At 36.4% G+C, this 26,502-nt stretch overlaps 2 protein-coding genes across 5 annotated transcripts; one reads left to right on the forward strand and one right to left on the reverse strand.

Moving 5' to 3' along the window:
• The first annotated feature begins 233 nt into the window (after positions 1-233).
• LOC138314190 (uncharacterized) lies at positions 234-2,828 on the forward strand. The gene has a single exon (XM_069254391.1). It carries the CDS (start codon positions 277-279, stop codon positions 1,336-1,338), a length of 1,062 nt encoding a protein of 353 aa, XP_069110492.1. The 5' UTR covers positions 234-276; the 3' UTR covers positions 1,339-2,828.
• A 123-nt stretch (positions 2,829-2,951) lies between these two features.
• LOC138314189 (calpain-2 catalytic subunit-like) lies at positions 2,952-26,121 on the reverse strand. Of its 4 annotated transcripts, none has more exons than XM_069254389.1 (17): positions 25,819-26,121; positions 18,971-19,667; positions 18,494-18,625; positions 18,039-18,241; positions 16,487-16,664; positions 14,726-14,791; positions 14,309-14,382; positions 12,718-12,881; positions 12,385-12,486; positions 11,864-11,964; positions 11,277-11,476; positions 10,800-10,817; positions 8,996-9,078; positions 8,505-8,618; positions 8,086-8,156; positions 4,486-4,721; positions 2,952-4,286 (listed from the first exon to the last, which is right to left on the reverse strand). In XM_069254389.1, exons 2-17 carry the CDS (start codon positions 19,628-19,630, stop codon positions 4,262-4,264), a joined length of 2,427 nt encoding a protein of 808 aa, XP_069110490.1. In that variant the 5' UTR covers positions 19,631-19,667; positions 25,819-26,121; the 3' UTR covers positions 2,952-4,261. The 4 variants fall into 4 exon arrangements, with proteins under 4 accessions (XP_069110490.1, XP_069110488.1, XP_069110489.1 ...); XM_069254387.1 differs by having other exon boundaries at positions 25,893-26,120; XM_069254388.1 differs by having other exon boundaries at positions 25,761-25,885.
• Between the last annotated feature and the right edge of the window lie 381 nt (positions 26,122-26,502).

Consider the following 26,502-nt stretch of genomic DNA (forward strand, 5'->3'; position numbering starts at 1 on the left):
GCGCTACGCCACTGGTTGCTTACACTCAACTGTATAGCATTTATCAACCCCTAAATTGACCACATGTTAAGATGTGAAGAAAGTCGGATACAAAAGTCAACAGCATCTGTATTTGTTCTTTGTTTTTAAAAAAACACATTTATTCTTTTTGGATGCAACTTCGATGAAACCAATCGATGGAGTCTACAGTAGTCATTTATGACGTCATAATTGGTTTTGCATTATTATGACGTCATAATAGAAACTGAAGCGTGTTGTGGTAGCTATGACAAGAAAATGTCAAGCGGTCGGCATGTTAGACTCCCCGCCTTGAGAATTCCATCGGAACCTCCGAAATTTAAGTTTCATAAGAAGATAATATCGAAACCAAAACGGAACAAAGGACCCCACCCTTCGGCAGCAAGTTGCGATAAAATCTTGAACAAACCACAAAAGCCAGACGAACCGGAGGTCAAGGTAACTATTGAAGATGAAATTCGCAAGCAAGAACGAAATCTGCCGCCAATACACAAAGAGCCTATGGATTCTAAAATACCAGGATTGTATGGCGCTTACTACTCCCAGTGTGTCTGTGATAATGGCGCCAACGTCGACCCGCTAAATGCTGTGCCTCCAAATCAAAAAGGCGCGGTTGGCAAGGTTTCGGCAACTGAACTTCTTTGTGGTCAAACGGAACAACCAGTCAAATACAAGCATTTTGCGTACGGGAGTAATGATTGGCTACACATGCTGGTAACGGGTCAGCTTCCGCCGGAAGTATTACAAGCATTTATGAATAAATTTTCCAGAGCGGGGACCACATTGAAAGCGCACGGACCGCAAGTTGACAAGTATTTTTATTACCAAGGTTGGCGGAAACGTTCCAAAGAGCTATGGGAGCCTAAACAGATGAAGCAACAACAGGTTTATAGCCAATTTCACAAAGAGCAGCTTGAGGCAAGCTGTCGTCAAAGAAAGAATATGATAAAATTATCAAAGAAAGCTGAACTTATGGCCAAGCGAAATGAAGCTGTACTGCTGAAGAAAGTGGATAAGGTTGACAATCGTATCAAGTCTTATCTGGACAAATTGGAGAAGAACTGTCCTAAAAATAGTACCGATCACAACACTAACGGAAGTATAATAGATTCTATCGGCAAAAATAAATCGATTTCAAACGATGGCGATAAACACGCGAGTGATTTCCAAAAGAATCCAACAAAATTTGCGCAGGAGATACTTCCGGTAATTGCATGGGCGAAAACGGCGCTCACAAATATGCTTTCTGAAAATTGTCTTCCATCCGGCGACTGTTCTGTAGCAAGGAATGGGGCGGATAAGCTGGAGGAAACACCGTGATTTGTTGTAGCTTTATAAGTCTGATATACACATTATGTAAATACCAAATACTAAGGAAATGTGTTGATTTCATTAATGTGATAAATGGTTTATAATATATAACATAAACATTTTTCTGTTTATATCATTTTCCTCATAGTTTAGATATAGTTCGTATGTTTCGTTTCCTCGTGTATTGCTCTTTTCACTCATTCATACATATTGGACGCGATCGTCACTGATTTAGGTACACTTTATATGTACTTGACCATATCCCCTATTCAGTGTCCATGCATCATTTTCACACGATTCAGGGGCTTTATCATATACAGAGCAGTTTAGAAGTTAAGCCTTTGGCGATTTAATTCAATTAGGGCTCCTAGAACGTCTGAAAATGGAGAATGGCCACTAGGGTACGTCCAAATGTCTCTAAACGGTAACTAATTTAAATATACTTGCAAGCTGTAGGAATTAAAATGGTTTATATCGAACTGCACGAAATTCTAAATGCGAATGTGTTGTGTCGAGGTGCGAATTCTGAGTGCTGGATCTTGAATGACAAGCTGAATACATTCAAATGAGAATGTCGTATGTCAAGCTGCACAACATTCGAAAGTCCGCAGGCTCGCAATTGACATTGTTAGAATGTAGAATGTCGTATGTCAAGCTGCACGACATTCAAATATAATTGTTAAATGTTTAGTTGAACAACATTCGAAATTCCGCTCGTGAACCAGTAAAACCCCATCATATCGACCATGTTTAACGTTAAATGTCGAGTACCATTTGTCATGACTTTTTCTTTACAAGCATTTGTTTCACAAACCCAAACCCATTTGTTTGTGAGAAAATGGAATCTCAACCTGGAAAGGTAAGCAAGTACACTTTGTAGCTGTAGGCCTATTAAATCTGTTCTAAGTGTATTTATTTTGGATTTATTTGCAATTTTGCTGTATTTGCTTGCTGTTTGATTCGTATGTATTTTGGTGATCACTTTTACTTTGCCGTGTTTGTTACATTCATATATGTACACATCCTCGATATTCCAGGGGTTACTAGCACTGTCGTTATATCCACCATCTTGACTATGTCAAAGTAATTAATTTCATAAGAAAACCCCTGACTAATTACAGGCCTACAGAATCTTCTTTTGAAAAGTATGTAGAAAGCAACGCCCAACATCAAAGCCATACGGTCAACCAGAGTGTGCAGTTTTGCCATTCGTTTTATGCATATCAAAGACCAAATGACCTCATCTATTGTCGCACACTGACCCTTCAGTTGTGTTATGACATTGTTCAAGTAACGAGAATGATCCGTAGCCCGAGGAATATCGATGATAATCTGTAAAATGCTACGCTAATTTGTTTAAAAGCTTAAAGAAGTTTTATTACAATGTTTTTGTCAATGATAATGTAACTGAAAACATTTGTTGAGTGTGCTGTGCTAAAAGAGTGAATAGGCCACCATTCTCTAGAATATTGAAATAATCACTAAAAGTTTGCTCGATATTTGTTTTCGTCTTGGCGATATGTTTGTTCCAAAGTTTCAAACTAATGGGAGATAATCTAGAATGAGAAAATCATACCCACGTAGGGTCTAGTGACAAGTGGTGGAAAACAATCAAGAAGGCACATGTAGAATCGTTTATTTACACAGTAGATAAAATAGCGATGGACGGATTTCCATGGCGGTTCTAAACCACAATGCTGAGTCTCATACTTATATATATACATATATCACAGGTCCTGCTTAGAATAAATAAAACATATCCCTAAATAAATTCACAGAATATTTGAACATGCTATAAAATGCACAGTAAAACGACAGTAACATGCTTTTATTTTCGACTTAAGCTTTGTTTTATTTCTATCTTGTTATAATTAAACTATCGTTAGATTATTGATTTCTTCCTGCATTTATTATAACAAGGTATTGATTCGAACAGAAACAATGTATGGTTTATTTGTGACTGAACCATTGCTATCCATTTCCCAGCTAACTACAAAAGAGAAAACATTCTTTCTAAGGTTTTGCGAGGCATATAAATAAATATTCAGATCAACCAAGTCTTTTTTTTTTAATTTTCAGACATAAAAGATGCGGTTTTTTTATAGCGTGCTCAAATTTTCCATTTTAAGTAACTGTATTAACAAATACAAACAATTACACAGACTGGTTTCTTAACAGTTGTTATTCCCTGGCTTATAGAACACGAACACCAAAGAAGCTCCACTTGGTTAAGTTGTTCCCATTCTTATTAACTATCGCACCAGTATTGAAGTAGAGCAGGCTTCCTGGAGTAAAACCGCTCAACACAGGGTTTGGAATATCGGGATACCTTCCCGAACAATCAAAACAGTTTATCGATTGTGATCATTATCATGCCATATGGCACGTCAACAATAGTCGGGAAACATAATACTATATTTTCGTCATTAACCACTAAGTTGTGCGGTAACACTAGTGCATGTAACATATCAATTCCAACAGCTACCGACGCTTCATAAGCTTATAGAAGCAGCATTAAAATATCACAATGCATTTCATACTTGCTGAACCATACTAGAAACCCCGAATTTGTTTTCTAGAATTGACGGGTTTGCTTTACCTCACTTTGATTTTTTCATAGTTCTTGCATCGCATTTTTGTCATGCATGGAATGAAGCTGATTGGCCGCTTAAGATACTATAACATTAAACGACTTGGTGGAAAATCATGGTAATGGACATTTTACAGATGAAAAGCCTACACAATCCAGGAACACATTGTTTTGGCGCCGTATCATCATCATAAGCAAATAAATAATAGTTGGATGTCAGAACAAGTATCCATGACAACCAGTCCGTCTTTTATTGGTTTTGTAATAAATAGCATAGAATAGTGAACTTTTCTCCGGCATTTCCTGGTAAGAAGAGATTGTGGAGGTTTTCCGTATCATACACTACTCATTTCCTAGCTGGGCTCCCCTGAAAGACGATAGATACAGCAAAATAATAGGATGTAAATGTGCATTATAAACAATAACAAATTGATTGAGTAAAACCTATGCTTCGACGTTGGTAAATTATTACATAATGTAGCTCTACCTAAAATATTTAAGGATTAACTTGAATAATTTTATTAGAAAATGTTTCAAAGAAAAATAAAACAAAATCATATACATACTCTAAAGTAATGGAATCATGCGACTCCATCATCAAGGCGAACTTTGTCTCCTGTGATGGACCATCAAGATGGGTAAGGATGACGTACTGGCCGGGGTCAAGGACGTAATCAGCGGACACGTTCTTGCCCACGACGAATTTTCCATCATCATTGTCGGTCATGCGCGCTAGCTTATTATCATCACTGTAGTTGTCCCATATCCAGTTAGTGCTCAGAGGGAATGTACCATCATCCACCTTGAAGTAAATTATTTCAGCTTTATATAGATTTGATGGAAAATAATATAATGAAAATAATACATTATATCTTGACATTCACCTTAATTTCTATAGTAAGACATTACATTAACAAAACTAAAAAATACTGTGTATATGCAATGCATGTAAAAAACACAAAATAATGAAAGATCTTCAAAGAGAAAAACATTAAAACATATCATTTTTAATTTGTTTTATTTAACTACTTCTGTCTTGTCCATATGTCACCGTTTCCTGAACAGATTTTTGAGTATTATCACTTGAGAGAGGTGTCATTTTGGATGTTGTTCACGTTAAACAAATGTTCTGACGATGGTACGATGATTTAACAATTTCTGCCGATGTTTTGAATTAATAAGTATATGTATAAAGCGTAAATGTCCTTAGGACTATTTTAATCGTTGTGGTTTTCATAGGGGAATGGGTTGAGTGTTACAATATTTTTTTCTTTCACACAAAAGTAGATCCATGTAGGATAGCTCACGTACAAAATTGCTAAAAACACGACTTAACAGAACAACAAGAGGCCCAAGAGGCCTTGACGGTCACCTAAGTATTGATACAGAAAGAGCATTGCAAATTTGGTTCAAATCCGTAAAAAGTAATTTTGAATTAGAATAAACTTTAAAGATGCTCCACCGCTGACAACGCATAAATGATATTCATCATTTGAACAATAATTGGTGTTTAATTATGTATATATATGTCTAATTAACACAAAAAAAAAATAATATAAAATAATTTTTTTTGCCTTTGGTGCATGTGCAATCAGTACTTCATTCCATATAGGATTATAGTGCCCCAGATTTTTTTGGGATGCAATTAATTATTTTTCATACTTTTAATTTGAATTAAGATTAGAAGCTCAAACTTTTCAATGGTGGTAATGGTGTAAAGTAAGTAACTTTTGTAACTGCAGAAAAATACAAAATCATCTGCTCCTGTTTTAGATAGTGTAACCATTTGTCAGCGGTGGATCATCTTTATAGTTGAACCTTCGTATTTGAATTTTCATTTTTTGTTTTTCATTTTGATTGTTAGTGTATTATGTTACCAAACCTTATGCTTAAAATTCCAATTTGCTTTGCCAACGTAAAACAGCAAAACCAAACTAGAAGTCAGTCAGTGTCATTAATTTTATAAATTTCATTTTTTAATCTATGAAGATTATTCGGTTCCATCAAACCTGTGAATTCAGAAGAAGATTTTTGAAATTTTAACCATGTTGACCCCGCCCCTCTGGTCCCTGGGGGTTAGCCAGGACCAATATGGATATGATGTTAAAATGCTTTCTCAGGCTAATAATTCTAACCCAGTTTGACTAATTTCCTATGAAAACAAAGCAAATAATGTTCATCAATTTGTTTATCCTATATAAACTATAGTAAACTTGACCCCCTCCCCAGGGGGAAACCTGCCACCCCAGGGTCATATAATTCACAATTTTTGTAGAGGACCTTAAGCCCTTTCTATCCATGAAGAATATTCGATTTTACCAGTTCCAGAATTTCAGAAAAAGATTTTTGAAGTTTAAGCCTATTTTACCCCTTTTGGACCCGCCCCTAAGGCCCCAGGATGTCAGTCTTGGAAAAGTTGTTAATATGATTTAATGGCCATCTCATAGGGATAATTCTGACAACATTTGACTATTTTTCTATTATAAATGACCAAACAATGCTCCAAAATGTGTTTTCACTATATATAAACTATAGTAAACTTAACCCCCTCCCCAGGGGGAAACCTGAGACTCCAGGGTCATTTAATTCACAATTTTTGTAGGTCTTAAGCCTTTTCAATCTATGAAGAATTTGATTCCACCACATCTGTGAGTGAAGAAGAAGATTTTTGAAATTTTAGTCAATTTTACCCCTTTTCAGGGGCGTAGGAAAGCGGGGGGGGGGGGGGGGGGGGGGGCAGGGGGAGGCAACTGCCCCCCGTTTCCCAGGACGGGGGGGCAAACATGTCTTTTCCCCCCCCCCCCCCCCCCCCATTTTCGCTGACTAAAATTTTCTAAAAATGCTTATTTGAAAGAAAAAAGGGTCCTCCGGCACATTTTTCGTACCTCATTCTAGAAAATTTTCCGCTGCGCGACGCATTTCCTAAAACGTTCAAGCACATAATGTCAAACCTTAAATAGTAAAAATTCAATACACACAAACTAGACTAAAAATCTACATCAAGAAATTCTATGTACTATTTTAAAAAATGTCTCTTAAAAGATCAATTTGTTTATATGTCTTAGCGAGACAATTAATTCATTTTTTTATGTTACACAACAATGTGCCGATGGTGTGAAGCCGGTATATTCAGATCGAGTAGGGTTGCATAATATTATTACGACACAATTATCATTTCTAAATGCAGGTAGCTTTAAATCGAAAAATTACCATGTTAAGAACGCTTTATAATCATTAAACTTTATCGTAAAACTCATCTCAGCCATTCTAAATCGTAATTTTTTTCCCGGGGGAGACCCCCGGACCCCCCTAACACCAAATTCTCGCGCCTTTGGGCGCTCGCAAATTCATCAAAATGCATCGTAAAACTCATCTAAGCCATTCTAAATCGTAATTTTTTCCCGGGGGAGACCCCCGGACCCCCCAAACACCAAAATCTCGCGCTTTCGGGCGATCGCAAAATCATCAAAATACATAAAACTGATCCCGGGGGTCACCCTCAGACCCCTAATAAAACACAAAAATCTCGCGCCTTCGACGCTCACACGCTAATTTGGCCAATTTGCGTATTCGTTAATTTCCTTTTAGCGACCCCACTGTCTATAAATGTGTACAAGGATTAAATTTAGTGATACATGAAAAATGTACATAAAGCATATATTATATGGTTGGGAGTTGAATTAATCTCCTCCTGTAGGTGTGGCGGGGGGGGGGGGGGGTACAAAATATTGAGGACCTTTGCCCCCCCCCCCCCCCCCCATGACGTTTCATCTTCCTACGCCACATGCTTTTGGTTGCCTCCGTGGGTGGGAGTCATATAATTCACAAATTTGCTTGGCCTCATGCCTTAGAAGGTTTGTGCAAAATTTCGTTGAAACTGCTTCAGCGTTTTTTGAGAAGAAGTCGATAATGTAAATTGTTTACGAACACATGACGGACGACGCACGACGACGGACAAAAGGCGATTAGAATAGGTCACTTGCGACTTTGTTTCAGGTGACCTAAAATAAAGATGGTAGATATGTCCAAATAGCAGTTGTAGAATAAATTTAGAGTATCCTGATGAGTGTAAGTCGAGGGAAATCACACACTTGCGCACGAGTCAAGAATGGCTATATCATATATAACTAGGTCGAGTATTGCTGTATTGACATATAAAGACATACCTTCCACATTCGGAATCCCAGTGGCATCAGCTCATCCTTTACTTCCTGCATTAGCTGGAAACGTGCCAGGCCTGTCAAAATATAATAAAGAAATATTCCGTTTCCATGTCGTTTCTTTTGTAGTAATTCCAACTCAATAACTTAAATTACCACTGAAAAAAAGACCAAAGGACGATATGATGCTGCTTCTGTTGTTGCAATTTCAAATGAACAAAGGACAATATGACGCTCCACTTTTATGTAATTTACACTAGTTACATTGGTATTTGAATATGGGAAAAAGAAGTAATTCCATCGGCGTGGACAAAATTTTGTCAAATTTTCGAATAATAATAAAATATCATTCTAGAGATTGCCACAAATGGCTATAAAACACAAATAAACACACGTATAGAACAAAGATATTGTGTTATACTTACCCCTCTCGTTGACATTAACCCGGAACTGGGGATTGTTGCCCACGGTGTCATTAGAGACCTGACCTCCAGCGTTCAGGCCACTCACGAATGCACCTGGTATGCACTGGCATCTATCTGAAATAATAACCAGCATCGTTCATATATATTGACATGGTGAAAAGATACGTCGATAGTTGCTACACCGTAAAGTTCAGGTCATTAATTGTACTTACCTGACAAGTTATAGTAATAAAAGTGAATTTTGAAAATTGTACTTACCTGGTAAATTACAGTAATAAAGGTTCATTTTGAACATATTGCAGTTTCCCAAACACACACACACACACAGCACATAGCATATATTGCAGGCCATCTTTAAATGACTTTATATTAGCTGTTTTATAAGGCTTTAAGACCAAAAAATCAACCATTTCATCAAATCTTTTACTTCTCCGTTAGGTTTCTCTATGGCTTCAGATCTAATGACCAGTACTTGTTTGATTGATACTTACTGACATCCGTCGGCACGTCCAGTTGTGGAAGATCTGGCCGGTCAAACAACATATACTTAATCCTTGGGTCCTCTGTCAAATTCCTAAAATAGTCAATGTTAACCATCATTGTTATCTGACATTTTAACTCCTCTATGTATGATGACTTTTGTCTAACTCTCAATGAATAATTTATGAGCGATGTTTTAAATCTTTCCCTTTCAAAGAATCACATATTGTGGGAGGAGTTTCTTTGGTTCAAGATGATCAGCTCAAGTAGGCATTTAAACTCACGAGAGGAATGGTATCAATTCACATGAAAGCGAAAGGTTTAATGGTTATACCATTGTGGATTATTTGGCTGATAAGAATTCTCTTATTTTATTATTTCATCTCAAAATAGTTTTAGATAAATTTTACATGAAAAACAAAATGTATTAGCACGTATGCTTTATAGCTTTTTAAGAACAATGAATTTAAATAAGGTCTTAATTTACAATTGTTGGTAAATGAATTTATCATAGATTAAAAATCGCGTAATTTATGCAAGAAATAATTTTAATAAATAAAAAAGTAAATTGAATTTAAATATACATGTATCTACTTATCATGCATGCTTTTTCAGATTCACAGAGATATTATATATAGGTATACTAGTCTATGAAGTACTAGTTGTAGCTAAAGAAGACGATGGATTCATAAAACCATCAAGTAACAGTCATGCACATGCGAGATATCTCTAGCTTACTACTTTAGCATAAATATAAGACTTCATTTGGATTGGTTTATTGTTTTAACGTCCCATTATATATTTTATGAACGTGCTAGGTTTATGTGGCGGGGGACAGTCGGAGTACCGGAGAAAAAGCACCGCCCTATTGTCAGTATTTGGCAACTTCTCCACATAGACAAGTCAAGATTAGAAGTAACCGTATATCATTTCAATATCAAATAAATATTAAGTTTAGTAAAATATGGCAGTGTTAGAATATCGTAAAACAAGTTAATAGTAATTAAATCATGAAATTCTATAAAAAAAAATCCTTAAACGGTTGTTGGTATGTTAATACGGACACTAATTGTTTTGCAACTCATACACCGTGGATGATGTTTTATATTGTCATAATACTTAATAAGGGAAACATACTGAAACCAATTAGATAGTAGATGAATTACTATGCATTCAAATCGATCAGTCTATCAGTAGAGTAAAAAAAACCCACAAAAACACTGTCGATTATGTGGTAGTTGAAAAGAGAGATGAAGAAAACACTGTCGATTATATAAAAGCTAGATTATATGAGGATTATGGAGTAATATATGATCATAATAATTATGTATCCAACTCGACTTTAAATAATTCGTCGGGAACAACGGCATTTTGTACCTATATGCGAATATCCTTTTTCTGAATGGGACAACAATTACGGAAGTAAGAAATGTTTACACAGATTTTGAGCACAATGTTTGTTTTCTGTGAATATATCAATACCCGATAGTGTCACTATTGTTCGAATCGATTATACCTTGCAATGTTTTAACATTTTTTGTTTTGCTTTCCCCAGCTGTAACCTTTTACGGATTTTTGAAGCGACATTTGTAAAAGCTAGCGGCGATCCGACTATATATGACAGCTAACTATATTTACCATAACCCCTCCCATAATCATTGTCCCTTCGCTCAGAAAAGGGTAAATAGCGACATTTTATCGCAGAGAATTGGCAATTTAATAGTCCCGTAGTGTAAGTAAAGCCAAGTAGGATACATAATATCAGTATTGATATAGTCTCTAGCTAATTCAAGAGTCCATGTTATTGCAATGTACCTTGACACCTTTCCATCTCTGAAACACAATTAAAAACAATGCCACAAAATACAATGTAGTTTCGATTATAAAATGAATCCCAATAAATGCATCACTGAAAAGAATACGCACATAAAATGATGAAAATGACAATGCATGATGATATAAGCCTAAGAAATACATCACGAATCGCAAAAAAGACGTTTAATACTGTTGGAAAGATAACAACTTTAATTTGGACCAAACGTGACGCAAAAACGCCAATCTGTCACTATGGTGTGATTTATAAAAAAAAAACAGTCACAATACTTTTTGCTGTGATTTGGGCATGGGAAAGTGATATAATAGAAAAAAATTGGTAATTCCATTATTTCACATGTTTTATATCAAATTAATGTGTTTTCTTTTAATTAAGCCTTTGTATAAACCGGTATACATTCCTGTTTCCTTTGTGGTCATTCATAGATACATATCATCACCCTTTAAATGAATACTTACTGAAAACAGAAAAGAGGCGCGGTAGAAAACACCCTGACCATGAATTCTTTCTCCAATCCCTCCTCAATGGCGGACGGAATCACGATATACTGGCCCGGGGTTACAGAGTACCGGAAGCTGGCTTGTTGGTCCTGCTTGTAGGAGTTAGTATTCTCACCCAGTTCGTCTATAACGTAAAGACCTCCCGCACTTGACAGCACCTGTCAAATGACAAGTTACATGTAATGACGCATTTTTATATTCCAGAAATACCGCTTCAGAGACGATCATATCCTTATTTCAGTTGCATTGAGATGTGCAATATATTATAGAATGTTTTTGTGTTCTGTTTCACCATGTAACAGACAGAAAGACTAATTATTGTGAAAACTTTGATAAAAATTGTACCATTTTCAATTAACTGGCCTACTGAAAAAAGCAAAACTTTCTGCAGATATGATGATGTTTGACGAACAGGTGTGTGCTGTTAATGAATATGTCGTGAAGAAGTTAGGTGTTCAGTGATGCCCCGGGATAAGTCTGTCATGGATAAGGTAAGTCATGCAGAGATAAATCTGAAGTAGGATAGATAAAGGGCTGAGCCTTACCTTGAAGAGATCACAGCGGATAGAGATCTTGTCCTTCTTCCTCTGATGAGTCCTCTGTATAATCTGAACCACCATGGGAACCCTACCGGTCTCGTCACAAGCTGAAAGGATTTCAAATTATTATGTATTTAAATATCTCTAAAATCCAGCTGTACTACACTGATGCCTTGTCCCATCGAGGACCAAAGGAAAACTACATGTACGATGTATGTACTATCAACAGGAACACGAAATGGTCATACCCAAGGTAGTGGCAATTATGGGATCAAGCGAACGGTACTTCAGTGAAAGTAGAAGAGAGGTAACTTATTGATATTGAATAATATTGATTCGCATGAATCAAAGAGAGTTTCTTCTTTGAAGTACATGGCTCTATTCATTTGGTGCAGCAAGTCTATGATTAGTTTAGATATATCTTTTATTCCAATCGATTATGTATACTATATATATTATACTTTTGTTATTACTTATATTGAAACTTTTCGTTTAAAAGTTAAATTTCGTTTGATAGAAATACATACATTTGTCTGTTACTTCTATGAGATATTTTGGATTTTCCAGTTTCTTCTGAAATCCAGCAGCGTTTTTCCCGCGCCAATCTCCGTAAATACATGTTATATGATCTGAATAGAAATAAAACGAAACAGTATTACGACTACAATGAGAGTTGAGACAAAACACGAGTACATACATCTTAATGAATAGGAACGCCTTTTTAAAGAATATTATAAAGAAAATGTCTTTCCAAAACCATGCCAAAAATTTACTCAAATAAGAAATGAGTATGATAATCTACCGTTTTTGTCAAAGAGTTATCTTTTTTTCCCACCGCTTTGATCAAAATAAAGACTTACTTAATGTGTCGCTACTTCCATCCCTGTCAAAATCGGGTGTTAGACAACATATCGTGACGTCAGAGAAATACGTCATGAAGTCGTCCAGTGACATGTAGAACTCGCCATCGTCAATGTTTGGTGCCTGTACCGCACCCTCAGGAACAGACGACCATTCTGCACTCCTATAATAACCCAGAAATTGGTTATTATTGGTCAAATAAAATTGTATTATGATAATTGACAATACTGACATCTATCATTTCCTTAAAACCTAGAAGTCAATACTATTTTTTCACAAATAAGTTTGCCAAAAATGTAAACATGGTTAAATTAATTAATCACATACATGTATGTATCATTAGCTGAAATGGTATTATACATTCATAGGAATGGTAACTTTGTTTCAGACTTACCCAATTACAGATAACGTTACTACGATTTACAATATTTCTAATTGGCTACGCATAAATTCATTCTCTAGAGCCAGAAACTTCAAGGCAATGTCATTGAATGAAAAGTTTTTTTCTTTCTTTCAGTTAAACATAATTTCATATTATTTGAAAACAGATTTCATACCGAAGATTGATTTATAAGAACTCAATGAAGGTTACTGAACCATGCACGTTTGAAAAATCTAGACATACGTACGCGTGCTAGCACGCCTTGTGTTTTGTGCTTGTGCGGTATGAATAATATTGGTTCTATGATTTAAACAAAATGTGTCCTAAATTGAACGAAAATGTTACTGGTAGCGGGTGACTTTGTCGTAAGTAATGTCGTTGATTGACTTTAATGGGTTTTTTCCTCTTTTCCTTATATGTTTACATAATGTATAATTCTTTACAATGCATGCTTTGCTCCATGAGCTAAATTAGGCATTTGGATCTACCATGCACCTTCATTCCAATCTACCACATTCGATCCACTCCGTCAGTATTGCCGAAATGAAACGAAGATAAAGTAACTCAGTACTGACGGTTTGAAGCGAATGGAAGTAACTCAGTACTGACAGTATGAAGCGAAGGGAAGTAACTCAGTACTGACGGTATGAAGCGAAGGGAAGTAACTCAGTACTGACGGTATGAAGCGAAGGGAAGTAACTCAGTACTGACGGTATGAAGAGAAGGGAAGTAACTCAGTACTGACGGTATGAAGAGAAGGGAAGTAACTCAGTACTGACGGTATGAAGCGAATGGAAGTAACTCAGTACTGACGGTAACTGAAGAGAAGGGAAGTAACTCAGTACTGACGGTATGAAGAGAAGGGAAGTAACTCAGTACTGACGGTATGAAGAGAAGGGAAGTAACTCAGTACTGACGGTATGAAGAGAAGGGAAGTAACTCAGTACTGACGGTATGAAGAGAAGGGAAGTAACTCAGTACTGACGGTATGAAGAGAAGGGAAGTAACTCAGTACTGACGGTATGAAGCGAAGGGAAGTAACTCAGTACTGACAGTATGAAGCGAAGGGAAGTAACTCAGTACTGACGGTATGACGCGAAGGGAAGTAACTCAGTACTGACGGTATGAAGAGAAGGGAAGTAACTTTCGTAAATCAGAATAAATATTATGTGTTATATAGATTTTAGTGATACCAATATTGTTCTCACCCATCACTCCATGCTCCTGTCCACTCATGTTTCCCCCAAGGGTTTCGAACCCGTATCAACCTGGTGTCATTTCCCTAAGAGAAAGTAGCAACCATATGAAATCGCAATACCTTCATATTAAATGAAAGGAAACAAAGATTTTTATTTAATAGTATAGTATACCAAGTATAATTTATACTTAATTTGAATCATTTGAATAATTTTCGATCAGCATCTTATGTCCTCAACTACAGCCGTGTCCTATAGTCTATTATTTCAGAGGTGTGTTAAAACATTTAGGAGGATATCTTGGGCAACGTTTGATTTAGATATCATACAGCACAAAGGATTAAATTATCTTAGAAGAAAACAAGATCAAGGATCTTGCCCGGCTACCATAACTAGGTTATACTCTTCTGTTTAGGTACGGATACTCACCATGTCAGTTCCTGTTAGTGAGTACGCATGTCCACCAACTAGACCTTGGTGATTATCATATTTATCCTGAAACCAAATTAACATGAAACTGGTTAATCATTTACTTATGCATTTACATGGTAACGCATTTCACACATATATATATATATATATGTTATTTTTTATGTCGGCTGTGGTATATTTTAGCTACAAGGAACAAAATGCTACAGAGACCGGACAGAAGTATTCGGACAAAATGGCCGCCGTAACGTCATGTGTACATCTCGCTAGGAAAATAAAACTCTTTATAAAAAATATATGTGCTTTGATACTGACTTAATATTTGGTGATCTGACCCTTGGACTTTCGTACTTCGATCGGGAATCGATTGGTATAAACCTTGAATGTATTCTACATCAATGCCTTGCCAGATGGTTTGTATTGCGTCAAAAAGTTCTGTTTGATTAGTGATGTTGTTGACCACTGTTTTTAGTCGTATTTTAAGTTTTAACCACACATTTTCGATGATATTTAAATCAGGACTTTGTGGGGGCCATTCTAAAACGGGAATACCATGGTTTGTAAAATATTCAGACACAACACGAGCCTTGTGAACCGGAGCATTGTCCTGTTGAAAAATGTAGTTTTGGTTTGCGAAGTGTCTCGCTAAAACTGGCCACAAATTCTCTTCCAAAATTTCAATATATTTTAGTGAATTGATGGTTCCATTTACACTGCAAACAGTACCAACTCCATGATGGGTAATACACCCCCAAATCATCACGGAAAGTTTCCGGTGTGACCGCGGACAGATGCAGGCTGGCCGGTATGCCTCGTCTTTTCGCCTCCATATAAAATTCTGTTGTCATTACCGATCACGATTTGACTTTCATCAGAAAAAATAACATCTTTCCAATAGTTTTCTACAGTCAGATTTCTTTTATCAAAGCAAAATGTCACACGTTTCCTCAAATTGACTTCACGCACGACCATGGTTTTCTTCACTACCCTTCTACGGTATCCCTGATTTTTTAAATTCCGGTCAATCGTTTTACTACTAACCTGTACATCATTTACAGTGTTCCTGTAGTCATTTAATTCGGCTGTTACTTCATCCAACGTTTTTCTCCTATTTCCGCGCACAACTTTTAAGAGCCTTCTCTGGTCCCGATCTGTCAAATATGGCGCCCTTCCACATCGATGTGTATTTTCAATGTTTCCTCGTCTCACATATCGTTTCCAAATATCAGAAATTGTAGATTTTGGTATGCCTAACCTATCTGCAACAATTGTTTTATCCCACCTTCTATCATCGCTACGACCGCTTTTCTTAAGCCTGATGTCACTTCTTTACCACGACGACCCATGTTATTTCCGTGAATTCCTGCGATTCCGTCAGCAGACGACGTAATTTATTTTTACCGCCACAACATTACGCATGACGTCATCTTTCCGATGACGTATACGATGACGCGAACCAAGCCGCCAAACTGGATTTATTCCGATTTTGACGCGCCGCGCGAAATTTAGCGGTATATATCACGACTCGTTTGTCCGAATACTTCTGTCCGGTCTCTGTAGGTTTAACTGTTATGTTATATAAACCACCGTCGAATTATAAACTCATTTCGCATGTATTTCACAACAATTTCTTAGGAGAATGTTCCATTTGTTTTAATCATATCAATTTTATTATTACTAAACAATTTTAGCCCTAAAATGTTACTCTCTTGGAATTAGTATTGAATTTTAATTTAATCCATGTGCAAGAATTATACTTACTGGGACAGTGCATGCTACCATGGCCCCTGAACGTAAAGCGTTAGTGATTCTGTTGAAGAGCGCACGTGCGGAAACGTCTTTCTTTTGGATGTCTATCATTTCCGGTACACCGGCTGTGAGAGCTATAAAGGAGTCGGCCGTAAGTCCACCAGTTACGGCTTCATAACTCCCGTAGGATCTAGGGAATAAGAAGGCAAAACTATGCAGTTACCAAATCCCAAGGTTGCATTCATCAGTTCTTATATGTGCTCAAAAGCATCGTGTCAAAGGAATAATGATTTTATTCACATTCTTTTTATAGTATTCAAATCAAGAAGAGCTGTCGTTTTCATCTTATTTAGTTCAAACGCTACCGATTTTACATAACTATAATTCAACCATATAATATTCAATATGTAAATAGTACAAAACAAAATTCATTAGCTACCATGAAGATATTATCAACTCCTAAAGATGTTCTCTGAGAGAATCTTTGAAAATACTGCATCAAGTAGATATTGAGTCGCCTCACTACTCAAAAAGGTGTTTTAAACAAAGCATAGCCCATGTCGAAAAGAACTTCTCGGCAAATAAGGCTGCTAATATGGCCAAAAGGTTGTCGCAGCAGACAATACATTGTGCAGGTCCAAAAACGTTTTATGATATCATCGAATCTAGAAAGGATTTTCTAAACAGACAACAGCAATCCTATGTCGAACGAGCGGTTTTGTCAATAAAGCATCTACTAAATATTCTTTGTAGCCAATGGTATTTCGATAAAAAGATATACAAATACGGTATGGCTTACATTGAAAAAGCATTATTAGCGCACATTGCATGATCTATCTCGAAAATGCGTTTTATGCAAATAACGCATTGACTGTATCGAAAAACAACTGTTTAAAAAGACAACTCTTTGTTCATTTGGGGGAAAGGTTCTTGTCGGATAATGTAATGCCTTTCACGGAGAATTAGTTTTAGTAGACAACTTAATGATCGTGTCAGATAAAAATGTTATTAAAACCTAACTCAACATTTTCAGAAAGCTGCCCTCAATCAGAATTGTAAAACAACCAGTTAGTTGTTTCGATAGAAAAAGTTTCATTTCCAAGCCCATCGAAGTGTCCATCGATTGATAAAATTACGCTCTAGCAAAACGACACTAGCAGCTATGTATCAATTTTATAGAGCAACTCACATTTCTTCATGGGCTTATCAGCAGCAGTGTATCTTTTTATATCGCAATGACCTAGAAGTCAATATTCAAACATATTCTTACAAATAGTTTTTGGTACTTGCCCCTTTGTGACATCAGCTAGCCAAAGCGCAATTAGTGATTTCTGTATATTTCCTCATAACAGTACTGCAAATCCACAAAACTTAAATCATCTTTGTGCTTTTCGTGACAGAACACTTAAATGATTCCACTAGTTGTATATTTTCGTTAAATAGCAAATATTAGATCAACATATATACGTGTGCCAGAGTTCATCATGACCCTATCTGAAAAAATAATTTGATAAAATTAATGCATTAACAGTAAGCTTTTGATTGCATGAAAACAGGAACTCACCTTGCAAAAGCTTTCTCCAGTAGAGCAACCCACATTTCGTTTTCGTTTGTAGCGGAGTGAGCGCTGTAGACTTTGTCTCCGTATACGATAGGTAGGAAGTCATCTATATAAATATCATCCCAAATACCGTACCTCCAGAACCGACAGTGGAACATCCCTTTGTAGTCTGGCGTTCCTACAGGGTAAGCGTTCCGGGGAATAACCTATATGCAATAACAAAAAAACCCATTATATTCCTACACAACGGCAATTGTCACAAAAAGAAAATTAATTTCAAAATTTTATTTAAATTAGTCTTAATCCAAATATAACTTGTCATTTTGGGCCAAAATTTCAAGACAGACCTCAACGAGTGTTGTCCAATCATGAAATGTATAAATACGTATCTAAATAAAAAGGACAATTTTGTATTATTTGATTTTCACTTTGAAGTGTTACACCTAACATACACACACCTGTCTGATAAGCTTTGGTCTGTCTGCTATCACCGACACCATGGACAAAAACCAACACGTTCCTATGGAGCCTTGACCTATATCGTATCTCCTAGTACCGTCAGAGAAAAGCACTGGATTAGACCGAATTTCCTGAAATGCAAAGGATCGCGATCAGTTATGAGCACAAACTAGAAGTGAAAAAAAGCAATACTGATTAAAGGAATCCATTCGGGGGAGGGGGTGCACTTTTTTCCATTATTTATTCATCAAATTGTGGCATTGATGGTTTCTCATTGGTGTTTATGTTTACGACGGATTCCGTGTGGGATGATGTTAATGATATAAAATGTTAAGTATAAACTGCAGCAATTTCTAGAAGCACTACATGTATTTGCTTACAACAGACCGAATATCGGGTATATATTAGGTATTTCCTCATCTTAAGTAAAGCTTCTCAGAAACGAACGCAAGCATGCCCATGCAACGTGTACCTACCGTTGGGCGTTTCCATTCGATGCCATCCGGGCGACTTGGTAGCGCGACATCTAACGGAAAATCTCTATCTTCGTACAAAGAGCCCCCGGATGTAACGGGAATCTGTTCGTAGTCATAATCTTCCGGTCTCTGTCGGAAGTCGATGTGGACCTCATAGGCGCCCATATCTGACTTGACATACTCAGAGCCGAACGAAGGCGGAACCGGCGAATCCATGCCATCGAGATGACTAGGATAAAGGGGTGGTATGTGTTCTTCTTGGTGTTCTGGTGCAAGTGGTGCTGGTTCAGGTGGTGCTGGCTCTGGAGGTGCTGGCTCAGGTGGTGGTGGCGTGGGAGTTCGAGGAGGTGGGGTGGGATCTGTCGGTGGCGGGACAGGAGGCGGAGGTGTTGGGTCTCTCGGAGGTGGTGTAGGGTCCTTTGGTGGCGGTGTTGGGTCGCGTGGGGGAGGTGTTGGATCCCGTGGGGGCGGTGTCGGGTCCTTTGGTGGCGGTGTTGGATCCCTAGGGGGCGGGGTGGGATCCCGTGCTGGTACTGGCTGTACATGGTTGTTGTATAAGTTGTCCTGTGCCGGTGGGTCATTGTAGTTCCCGTGGGTACCATGGCCATGACCCAGGTTGTTATATTGGTGGTTGGTATCGGACGACGCTGCGCACCCCATGGTCTTTTAAACCGGAAGTGGAAGCGGGAGAATGAATCTAAAAAAGTCAAAAGTACTTACATAAATGTATGTATTATCATAGCTCGAAAAATGGGACTTAGAAGACAAGATTTGATTTATTTCCAAACGTACATATTCAAACAAGTTTAAATAACATAACATTGATTCACAAGAGAGCATTGTTCAAATTCGTGTTTCTTTTCAGCTGCACAGGTAAATCCTACATTCTTCACGAGATTGTCCATGACTTTATAATTACAATGCATGCAGTGTTTGATACGACATTTTTTAAAAGAAGGTATCATCCGTTTTATCCAAGTTCAAATATATCACCTTACGTTCTTTCAATTATAACAAAATACAGGTTTCCACAACCCTGTACGGATATTTTCATATCTATACAGTCTATTTGTAGAAAAAAAAGTCTGTTAAAGGACACATTTCTTCAATAACTTAATATGGCATATTAAGATGTAATAGATACCTTTTGGAACTAATTTAAACAGTTGATCCAAATAGCATTCCTTAGGAGGTTGTTGTACATTTCTCGAGGAGATATTAGCTATATAATTTGACCGGTGGAGTGTGTTGTTTTGGTGTCTTTGGCAACATTCTTCAATAACATAGCGCTAAATATAAAATTCCCATATACTAAAGTCTCACATAACACACACGTTTGTTTGTTTAATTGATTAATCAACGTCCTATTAACAGCCAGGGTCATGTAACGACGGCCTCCCATGTATGTGGTGTGTAGTGTGTATGTAGTGTGAGGTGCGTGTCATGGGAGACTGCGGTATGTTCGTGTTGTGTCTTCTTATATAGTGGAACTCTTGTCCGTTAAACACACACGTACTTCACATACGTAACACAGTGCTTACAAGACCTTCCTTCAATGACTATGTAATGCATATATGTAGCTGTTTACAAGATATTTAACCAACCAACCAACCGACCAACCAATCGGTTTGATCCGTACAATTCAGCATCTTAACAAGCTATGATAATATTATACCATCGATGTAAGATTTCTATTTACTTTTGTAATGTGCATCTGCCTACAGTTTCTGTCTTTTCAATATTCCATTCATATTTTTGAGAATTTGAAAAAAAAGAAAGTACATTACTGGATGCGCTAACTTAACAAATTTTTAGATGTGAATCGGAGACTTGTCATGTCTCTATGGAACGTCAGATTGATAGATTTTAGGGGGCAATATATATATATTGTACACGATACAGCGAGTTCGATTTTAAACCCATGTGGCTTACACATTGATCACGATATAGATGTTCTTTTATATATCTAGTTAAAAGCGTTCGGCTCCATTAGGCTTTCCTATAATATACAATATGCAGGTTTTATATACACGTACTTTAAATATCAATGGTTGTCATTTAACACCTAACTACCATCTCTATGTATGTTTGTTGATGTGTGACAAACAATGAAAGTTCAATAATTAATATACATCTTTACTTTTGAATTTAAACGATATCGTGATTGAAAAAAATGTCAGGGGGTCTGGTAGGAAAATGAAAAAGAGAGAGGAAAAAACAGCACATTGATGTTGTATATACACTTATCTAAGTAATGTATCAAAATTTAATAAAGCTCTAAATGTCAAAATATGTTTGAACAATGCATTTCACAGATCATATTAGCATCAGAAAATAAAATATGTCATGAGAATCCATTCATAGGTATCTGAGCGGATTGGGTAAGTCAGATTCGTATCAATATCAATACTCATTCTTGATATTCTAGGGGTAACTATCACTGACGTTATATAACGACAGTGATAGCTATAGTAATCTCTGGGGTAGCGAGTATGATCGATATTGACTAAAAGAGGCATTTTCTAAAATCTTATCTCAAATACTCAATCAGTTGTTCTTAAAACTGCGAAAGAGAGATGTTGGTCCAGATCCAAATAAGTTATTCAAATAGGGATTTTCCAAACAAACCTCATATTGTACTGTATGTACAGCTGTTATCAAACAAAAGATTTCGTTAAACGAGGTCTGGATCAATTTTTATCATTCCTATCTGAACTTGACGATAGGGAGGGAAAACTGCATAACTTTCTGACTAAACATTTCCTTATTTCTGATTAAATTTTGAAACTGTTAAGTGTCACCGTACGTTTTAGCAATTATTAACGAAAACTCTACTAAATTATCCTGGTCCTTGACACAGCTTTCCAATTACGTGTGACGCCTTGGTCTCCCACACTGACGGACTATCAAGACACTTTAATTATGCGTTAAATGAAACTTGAAGCTAATAGATCTATAACTCGGTCAACTTCTGCATAAATTACTATAAATTATAATGATTTCGAAAGTAAAGAATGTGAAGATTAACTTCAGCATAAATTGGCGAAGAGCTAACCCGCGGAATATTGTGTAATACACGAATAGCATAATCCATTCGTAAATGTTGAACATGATACCAGTATTTTATGAACTGTGTACATGTAATTTAGAAGATTTTTTATTACCGCCGAAAAATATTTGAAAATGAATTTTGAAGAACAAATTCAGAAGTAAGCATTCCGACATATTACCACAAGCCTTCCATTTATGCAGGGTTGCGAGTCCGAATCCCATGTGGGGCAGTTGCCAAGTACTGACTGCTGGTCGGTGGTTTTTATCTGGGTACTCGAGCTTTCCTACACCAACAAACCTCGCATGTCCTTAATTTAAATGACCCTAGCAATTAATAATGACGTTAGCTAATAGACGAAACCAAAGCAAAGGTGGGGTTTTATACCTCTATGAGATCATGAACATGCGTGCACAATTTAGACGGTCTGAATTTAAACTCCCACATCAATCGTTATCAATGGTATTAAAACGTTTATGTACGGACAGAATCCTAGTAACCCTGCTCATGTGACTGCAGTTATAGTCACTGATCGATGGCGTGATTCTATTGTGTTTGACACTGAGCATGATTAAGCCATTTACCGTCTCATTGTCTGACCTTGAAACATGCTTCAGCTTCTGTATCCGGAATTCTGTACCAGAAATGAAATTGGCGATAATCATTGTTCTCTCTCGGTGAGTCCCAGAATAGGACAGATTTTCAGCCATTTTAAAAGTGATCCTTACAAAGCAAAAAAATGAAATGTCATCTCTTTTTAGCTCCAGCTTTAGTACCGATCGAATATCAAAATCTCGTTAAAGTTTCATTACACTGACTATAATAATTTTGTAAAGAAACGGTCCGTACAATAAAAATTGCATCTATGTACTATAACATTCTGTACTGATAATGTACTTATTACAAATGGCCTGTATCTTGTCGTTTCACGACGATTCTGACTCCCTGTATTTTGTACCATCCAGATATAAAAGAAACATTATCTTGTTGTTTCAACATCTGAAGTTCGCATTACCGAGGTCAGTCTACCATCATAGCTTCTCGGCAATCAATGTCAGAGAATTCTAAACCGTATACACTAAATACATTTCAATTTTACATAATATATATTTCATTGACAAAATATATTAAGATGTCAATAGGATTACACATCAGACATAGCCTATCTGAGTCTTATCTCGTAGGCACTAAATACGTCTATTGTCATTGTCCGTCAACATAGTGATTGGTTACTGTAAGTTGTTTGGTGATCGATGGGGCTTCATCAGACGGCGTTTTGGTAAGTACTATATAATTATATATAGCGGTGTATTTAAGAAATTTACTCCCAACACAAGTGATACCTAACAAAAGTATTATAATTTTATGAAAACACCTGACACTGTTGGTTGAATATGCCTCAATTGAATGCTTTCAGCCATTTTGCTTGTGAAACTTACATCACAAGAAATGAAATGTTATTTCTTTTGAAACTTACAGCACTGAATTACCGTACGTTTGCCCTTTCTACCAGCGCGTTGGAAATTTAACGTCACTTCATTTTTGACACTATTGATCTCAACATGTTATATCCACTGCTATTCATTGAAAAGGATACAGTTGAATGACTTTTGTTAGAACGTAACTCTAAAAGACATTTTCATATTATACTTGGATTGTAATAACTGTCCCGATTCAATATTCATATAAAAACGCGATTCTCGACCGCCTACGAATAGAATAAGGTGGTTTTACAGTAGATTATAATAGTTGTCGGAGTCGTTAATGTATACACCAAACAATAATATTGGTACCACATTATGTAAATATAACAGTGTATTAAAATTCTTAACCCTTGGTCTCGCTTTTATTACCCGCGAACGTGCTCCGTAAGCGAACAACATATTGGCAATCATGACCTGATCATTTCACCTTGTGTTACCCACTGACACTTTATATTGTTAATGGATGCGCACAGATATATATAAAGGAAATCTCGTGCACTGGTGGGTTAACTTTTGGTCGCATAATCAATCTATTTAAATGCTTGATGGCTAGGTCGAAAATTAATGTCAAATTACATTTACGCATGCAACAATGAAATCCGTTTATTGCCTGGAAGGATATTTGTAAACTTTTACACAAGTTTATTTTCTTCACCAGTAATAACACAACCTAACATTATTTTATTCGCGTCCCAATTAAAATTTCTATACATCAGGAAGATGATTAAAACTGGATTTGTAGACGTCAAATCCATTATAACCACCATTGTGATCAAAATGACAAAAAATAAACATCATGACGTCAAAGAGACGTACATATTGTATGAGTTTTATATTAAATCAAGATTCAAGCATGGGGAACAACCTGGCATTTGCTAACATGACGTCTCTTTGAATGACGACACAGTGACGTCACTCCGACAAAGGCGACAACCATTAAAAAAACCTTACCAATGCAATGTCATGCTCATCATAGCAAATTATGTTATAGCTACAGAGCTTGACAGTTCAACTAGACTTCCTAAACACTTACTAACGATACCCAAAACAAGTTAAATGAATCTTGACAATGTCGATTGCTATGACGTAATCTTCCACGCAAATGACGTCATGCTGTCGATAGCGTATGGTAACCAAACTGATACCATATAACCATGAATCCTCAAATTTAATATCGTCTACACATGCTAGTTTACCAAGTTAAACAAGTTTTAAGTCACTTAATCGTGTAAGTTAAAGTTTGACAAAATATGTCCTCGCCTCTCTCTATATTTCATACACTATATAAATCTTAATTGTTTTATTATTTAACAAGTTATTAGTTCAATAGACTGTATATTAGGATAACTGGACTTAATTCTGTCATAGGCAGTGACAGGGTGTACAGAATATGATTGATAGATAATCGATCAGACGATAGAATTAATGTGTAGAAGGTACATTATAAATGTGCCATTGAACATCTGAACTTCATCAGTGTATGATTTTACAAATTCTAATTAAATTTTATCATTCTTGTAAGTACGCCCTATCTGTCATCTGATTTCTTTTGTTTTTAACTAGTCTTCAAATCGTTTGTTTAACAATGAAATAAATATATGTTTAAAATGAAATAAAACCAACGTCAGAAGACTTTGAACAGGAAAATTAACCTGAACTTGATCTCTTAATATGACATGATTTCGGTGATCTGACGTAAATATATTTGGGTCGTCTGTATACATATAGGACGTGTAGAGCAAGTTGGGTGGTTATACTATGTGATTTTAATTTATGTAATTTAATTGCTTATATACATGATAAACAATGTATACACAATATGTATTTATATCCTACCGTCTGTGTAGCACATATTTTAGATTGAATAAAACCGATGAGATTGAAACAAATGTGTGCACCTCTCTGTGTAATGTACGATACAATCTAAAACAATTAAGCGATTCTTTTACACATGTGTGCAGCCAAATTCGCGTGTATTATTAGTGTGATGAATTAAAATAAATCGTGGCCAAATGCTTATCGATTAACACCTATTTCATTTAATAACACACGAGAGCATATCTCAAAATCGCATTAAAATTAGTTGCGTTCAATAGGGCAAATATCTATACAGTATGTATATATTATATACATATGGATACCCTGATATGGTTCCGATTTCAATCTATGGTTATATTACACACATTACAATTCTTATTAATTTTTCCGGATTTTTCTGTGATATTGTTTTTAACACGAATACTAAAAATCCACTTACCTGACTAGTCACAATTATGTCAAATAATTCCAGATTGCGAAATAAAAACCTTGTTTACCTGTAATCGCTCGTCCAGGTAACCAGGTGAGTAGAATACCCGGCAGGTGTTTTAATGAGTAGTTCTTTGTTTACCTTATATTAAACTGTGAGGCGGTCAGTCTAGATCCCTTTCCGATAGCCACGCGTGTTCAGTGCCGTTCGGTACTGGTGGGGCCCGTATGTTACCAGCTAGCTCAGTTGTTATTTCACCATTCACTTTTATTATGCAGCATTTTTCAGGTATTGAAAATCGAGTTTACGTAAATGTGTACTACGCATTCAATAAGTATACGACGTTGACGGGAACTCACTTGTTTATATACGTCATGGCAACATAACAACAAAACGTGGTCCGCCATGTTTTTATGGATTAGTACGATCGCTGCTGTTACCACCAGACCGTGGCGCTTTAATGAGGAGCGATACAGTCGACAGAAATAAAAGTCTTGTTAGCTTGGTTAAAGTACAGGTATATCGTTCAAACGCACCGTTACTAGTAATATATATGTTATGTAACAGATCCAATTTAAAATCATTTCTAGTTGAACATAATTAAAGCTGATGCTATGTGTAATATGAATCCCCGATCAATATAAAATAACGTTGACGTGACGTTTAGAGCCTAGGTAAAGGGGAATAACTCGTACATAACGTGTAGGTAATGAATCTGTATCAATGGTACTGATTGGTTGGATATTATTCA

Source organism: Argopecten irradians, chromosome 2 (genome assembly GCF_041381155.1).
Source record: "Argopecten irradians isolate NY chromosome 2, Ai_NY, whole genome shotgun sequence".
NCBI lineage: Eukaryota > Metazoa > Mollusca > Bivalvia > Pectinida > Pectinidae > Argopecten > Argopecten irradians.

Excerpts from the sequence above, each read along its gene's own strand:
- LOC138314190 (XM_069254391.1), top strand. The coding sequence starts at position 277 with ATGTCAAGCGGTCGGCATGTTAGACTCCCCGCCTTGAGAATTCCATCG.
- LOC138314189 (XM_069254389.1), bottom strand. The coding sequence starts at position 19,630 with ATGGGGTGCGCAGCGTCGTCCGATACCAACCACCAATATAACAACCTG. Across the intron at positions 18,242-18,493 it reads GACCAAAGCTTATCAGACAG|GTTATTCCCCGGAACGCTTA; the intron begins GTGTGTGTATGT and ends TATTGCATATAG. Across the intron at positions 12,882-14,308 it reads ACAGGAGCATGGAGTGATGG|GAGTGCAGAATGGTCGTCTG; the intron begins GTGAGAACAATA and ends GGGTTATTATAG.